The sequence below is a fragment of the Psammomys obesus genome, unplaced genomic scaffold, assembly GCF_907164565.1.
Source record: "Psammomys obesus unplaced genomic scaffold, mPsaObe1.curated_primary_1811, whole genome shotgun sequence".
Taxonomy (NCBI): domain Eukaryota; kingdom Metazoa; phylum Chordata; class Mammalia; order Rodentia; family Muridae; genus Psammomys; species Psammomys obesus.
Window position 1 is genome coordinate 209,348 of NW_026596176.1, and position 5,572 is coordinate 214,919.

At 51.6% G+C, this 5,572-nt stretch overlaps 1 protein-coding gene across 1 annotated transcript in view; it reads right to left on the reverse strand.

The window, feature by feature from the left end:
- Positions 1-251: 251 nt before the first annotated feature.
- Positions 252-5,572, reverse strand: part of LOC129667911 (isochorismatase domain-containing protein 2A) — a 13,802-nt gene continuing 8,481 nt past the window's right edge. Inside the window, exons 2-6 of the mRNA XM_055595634.1 lie at positions 3,808-3,952; positions 3,469-3,678; positions 2,761-2,831; positions 2,558-2,675; positions 252-627 (exon numbers count right to left, since the gene is read on the reverse strand). Coding sequence (XP_055451609.1) covers positions 535-627; positions 2,558-2,675; positions 2,761-2,831; positions 3,469-3,678; positions 3,808-3,945 — 630 coding nt within the window. The 5' untranslated portion in view covers positions 3,946-3,952 and the 3' untranslated portion in view covers positions 252-534. The remainder of the gene's footprint in view (positions 628-2,557; positions 2,676-2,760; positions 2,832-3,468; positions 3,679-3,807; positions 3,953-5,572) is intronic.

The window sequence follows — 5,572 nt, forward strand, 5'->3', positions numbered from 1 at the left end:
CCCGCAGAATGCAGCGTGTCATGGAGGCAGGCCAGCAGGGCTGGTGTAAGTACCACCTGAGACGGAGACGGCCGGAAGTCTTACTTCAAGATGCACACACTGCCCTACCACGCAGATGCCGCCTGTGTTTGGCCCCGCTAGGGGCTGAGCAGAGGCACCCACAGCCCTCACCTACTGAAGCCTCATCTCCTTCTAATACCTGCACACCCCAGTAGCCCCGGTGACGCTCTGCAAACCCAATAACAGTTCAGTCCACAGCCACATCAATGTTTATTTGGAGTCTGGATCCCGGTCTGTCACACTTTTTTGCCCTTTGCTCATGAGGTAGACCTGAGCAGAGCCCCCTCCATGTCTCCTCTGTCAAACCCCTGCCCCCACTTCCAGCACCCAGAAGTCTCATTTCCATTTCCAGGACCAGCTGTTCAACCAGGAAGCAGAACACCCCTCCTCTCCCACAGGGTGGGACCTCTTGGGATTCAGAGGTGAGGAAAAATGCTTCCTCCCAGCAATGCTGGAGTAACATTCCCACCTCGGTCAGGGCCTGGAGTTCAGTGAGAGGGGGCTCTGGCCTTGGAAGAGACCCAGCAGCCCACTGTCTGGGACTGGCTCCTTAATGATCTTCTGGATCTGCAGACAGAAGGCAGGAAGTCAAGAGGCTCCCTATCTCTTCGGTCTGCCGGGCAGCCTCTCTCCTTCCCACTAACCACTCTCCTAAAAAGTCTTCCTGGGGGCTGGAGAGACCAATAGGCCAGTAATAGCCTTTTCTGTTCTTGCAGAGGACCTGGGTTCAATTCCTACATCCCACATGGCCGCTTACAACTCTCTAACTCCAGTTCCAATGGGTCCAATGCCCTGTTCTAGACTCTCTGGGCCCCGCACATGTGGTGCACAGACATGCATACAGGCAAAGCATCCACATGCATAAAAGTAAAATAAAATAAGTTTTCTTGGGCTGGGCATGGAGGCACACTCCTTTGATCCTAGTACTCAAGAGGCAGAGGCAGGCATATTTTGGAGTTTGAAGCCAGCCTGATCTACAGTTAGAGTTGCATACCAACCATGCTTACATAGTAGGCCCCTGTATTTAAAAACAGTGTTGGGGGGAGTGCCCTGGGGATGGGCTAGGAAGATGACTCAGTGTATAAAGCATGTGTACAAATATGAAGCCCAAGTTCAGATACCCAGAACCCATAAAAGCCCTGGCTGGGCAGGGCCCACTGGAATTCCAGGCTCTGAACCCCAGAACAAGTGGGCTGGTGAGAAGGTAGCCACAACCTCATGCTCCAAGTTTGACAGAGAGACCCCCCCTCTTCATGTATAAGGTAGAAAAGGCATCAAGGAAGGTTCTAGACACAAACCTCAGGTCTCCACATGCATGCACACACATATGTGCTCAGCACACCCACGCAAATACTCACATACACCCACTCTGCATGAAAGCACACAACCACACACACACACACACACACACAAAGTAAGAAAAAAATGGTGCTCCCTTTCATTAACTTCCTGTTGCCTTGGGCCACTAATGTGGACAGCTCTGTCTTAGGTTCTCTTGCCTACACCTTCCCCTTCTTCACTAGTTTCATCTTTCCTGTCATACCTTTAGGCTTTCACCTCCCACACAGGCCCAAACTGTGTGCATGAACTCTCAACTCATTTACACAACTCCCTGCTGGTTGAACAAGAGTAATCAACCGCATTACTGTCATCATTTAGCTCCAGAAAACTAAACCAAAACAAATAAACAAAACAACCCCAAAGTGTGTATCTCCACTGCCTCTACCCTGGTTAAGCCCCACAACTGATTTCAGGATGACTGAAGAGGCCTCCAGGCTGGTCACACCTGTGCTACCTAAGTAATATTGCAATTTCAGCCTGTCCTGCACCTGATCTTTTTCAAAAGCCTAAAGAAATTATATTCCTCAGTAAGACATAACGGTGCATAGCTGTAATACTAGTAGTGTTCAGGAGGCTGAGGCAGGAGGATTGTCATGAGTTTGAAGGACAGGCTGAGCTACAGAGTAAGATTGTCTCAAAAAAAAAAAAACCAAAAACAAATAAACAAAAAAACCAGAAAGGCCAGCAAGCTGGCTCAGTAAGCAATTGCCCTTGTCTTGTATCCTGGGAAGCCACATGGGTAAAGGCGAGAGCTGACTCCCTCAAGTGAGTGTGCACACACATAAGCACATAGTCAAATAAATTAGGAAGCCCTGTGCAGAGCTTTAAAAAACAAAACAACAACAATAACAAAAACCATGCTAGGTGGTGGAATTTGCACTTGGGAGGCAGAGGCAGATGCATCTCTGTGAGTTCCAGGCCAGCCTGATCTACAGAGTTCGTGCTCAAAACAAAACAAAACGAAACAAAACAAATAAAAACAATAGCAAAGCCAGCTGGGTGTAGCGGTGTGTGCCTGTAATCCCAGTACTGGCAGCAGAAGTTTCAAGTCACCCTTGCCTAGCCTACAAAGAGTGTCCAAGGCCAGCCTGGGACACAGGAGACCTTAGATCAGGAGAGGGTACTTCTGGTCAAAGAAGCCCTGAGGGCCCAATACCTCCTTGAACCGGGGGTGGGCGGCATCCCTCACAAGCTGCAAAATGAGTGACTCGCTGGTGGAGAGGAAAGCGCCACTCTGCTTCATGCGGGCCAACGCCGCCAGCCGGTCCACCTGGCTACAGTGGGGGAGAGAGGGCAGGTGTCCATGTTGTGGCCTGCCTGACTCGCAGAGCAGGTGCCTTCCCCAACAGAGCCTCTCACCTTCTAGAAGAGCAGGCGTCCACCACCGCATGGACATGTAGTCCTCTGTCTAGGAGGTCCAGGGCCGTGTTCTAAGGGCAGAGAGGTCAGGTCCAGATTCAGAGCAAAAACAGGGCTCCGGCTGAGGGACTGGGGAGCCCCAGTCAGAACTGGGTGCTAGGCTTCAGACCTGAGACAAGCAGTTGTGGTGACAAGCAGCTACGGTGACTTTTCAACCAGGTTCTCCCAGAATCCCTCAGTCCCTACCTGTACAAGATGTGGCTGGCATTCCTGCCCTCTACCCTGAACTCTCCAAATCTGGGACCGGAGACTTCCTCTCCCCCAGAGGCTCTTCAGTATATAACCCAGACATTTTGTTTCCCACTTTTCTTCTCTCTGTTTCTTTTCTCTCTGTGTCTCTCCTTCCCCCGCCCCCCCCGGCAAACTCAGTAATCAACTCTCACCCCCGACCCTCCTAACCCCACTTTTCTGTCTCTCTCTGCATTGCAAGGAGGCTTCCTTGGCCCTGATCCTTGGGACCAGTGAACCCACCCAGAGCTGCTCCCAATACAAGTACATGTAAATGCTTTAACGTGTCTTGACTTAGCTCATTTCACTGGCCAGTTGGGTATTTGGAATGAGGATGAGGAAGAATCAGCCAGGGCCCCGGGGCAGGAGGGAAGACCAGGAAGTGAGGATGGGGAATTCAGGGGACAGGTGGGGCCTCACCAAGACGCAGACGTGGGTCTCAATGCCACAGAGCAGCACAGACCTCAGCTGGGGCCAGCCATCCAGCTCCTGCTGTAAGGCGGGAACCATGCTGAAGCACGTCTTACTTACTGGCCGAATGCCCTGAGCGCCCAGCTCGGGAACTGTGGGGCCCAGGCCCTGTGGGTACTGCTCGGTCAGCAGGACAGGGACGTCCATCAGCCGGGCCACCTACACAAGTAAAGAAACACAGGGACTGGATGTTTGAGGATGAGGGCTAGAGACTGGATTCTCGGGGTCTGAGGGCTGAAGGCTTGGGCCTGGACCACTGGGTCTTGAAAAGAAAAGGGTAGCACATACCTTAAGCATTCGAGCCGCCACCGACACAATCTGTGGGAAGTAGGCTATGCTGGGGCGAAACTTCTCCTGCAGGTCACATAGGAACAGGACGGAGGACTCTGGGAGGATCCGGCCCAGGCTAGCCCTGGCTGCTGCCATTTCCTAGCTGTGGACAGAGGCACAGAAGGCAGGGTCTGGTGGGCTACCTACCAGTAGGGATTCAGTGAAGTCTTTAGTAAATGTGCGCTTTTGACAAGGGGAGCAACCATGCCAAGAGCCAAACCCTCAGACCCATGGGAAATGGGCAAAGACTTCCCCAGATGCGGCTCGAAAGCCTTTTTCAAGTCTGAGTCTGAGCAATGGCAGTGTGTGCAGGAGATGTCCACTATGGCGTTCTCCCCCTGCCCCTGATGTTTATGACCTTAAGGCTACTCTTAACAAAGACTGCTCCTACGAAAATCAGCTAATCCGGCCTCCTTTGCTTGGCCATACCCAATAACCATGTCCTCTCATTTATCTGTATTGCTTAACTGCCTCCCTGTTCAACTGTATCTAGTAAATGCACTGAGCTTGCGAGGGCGGGATGCTACAGCTTTTCATTAGATGGCCCAGTGTACCTCAAGTTTGCTGTGTGTGTGTCCCTTTCCCTGTCTTCACTCCCTCAATGCCCTGGTGAGGTCAGTCCTTGGAGCTGCACAGGATGCAGCATGGGCTGAGGGACTCATCCAGGACTCACCTGCTTGGTTTTATGGTTCATGTACCTTGTGCTCCTGCTCCCAGCTCCAGGCCCTTTCAACTGCTCTCCTTAGCCTGGATTTCCTCCCTCCCTCCCTTGTTCCTTCCCTTGCTAAAGCTACTTCCCCAAGAAGCCTTTTTGGAGCATGTCTGCCTTGGCTCCAGTGTCATCCTCTAGATAACCACGGCCCAGCCATCACCTCCTGCCCCCCACATTCCTGGCTTTCTCCTTCCCGTATAAAGATTGTATAATGTCAACAAGTACACTTTCTACCTGTCACTGGATGAGCTCACTCAGGCCTCCACCCCTGGGGAAACTGAGGCCTAAGTAATAAAATGACCTATCCAGGGGTATAAGATCTGGGAAATTATCTTTGAGATGAAAAAGGCTTTCCACCTTACTGCCTCAGACAGGCCTCTCCTTACCAGAGTCTCTCTGTCCTCCTCCACTGGGGCACCATGCCCAGTTTCTCTATCAGTGCTGGGCATCTGAATCTACGCTGGCTTTCTACATGGTGGTATCCCCTGAACGACATGCCCTTTACTGAATGAGCTACCTCCCAGACAAGTTTAGGCTAATGAAGCCACTTGCCCAGAAACACTGTTACAAAAGAAAACCCTGCATTCCAAAGAGGCCCCATCATTCACCCTGCCTTCTCCTGTCCACTGTCTCTACACCCATCAACAGGATCTGAGGTTTCATAAGCCCATGTTTCTAAGAGCCTGTATTGTTGCTGGGTCTTCAAACTACTACACAGCTGGGGGTTCCCACTGGCTTTCTTTGCAGCTCTTTCCTGTGTCTGTGTGTAGATCTGTTTGTGTTCAGACATCATTATTCACTTAGTGGGATATGGAGACACAAGACTCAACAACGAGGACACAAGGGAGGTGGACACAACAGAGGGGACACTGAGGGAGGTGGACACAACAGAGAGGACACTGAGAGAAGTGGAGTCACAACAGAGGGGTCACTGAGGGAGTGGTGCTAAGCAACAGACTGTGATTGTGTGTGTGTGTGTGTGTGTGTGTGTGTGTGTGTGTGTGTGTGTGT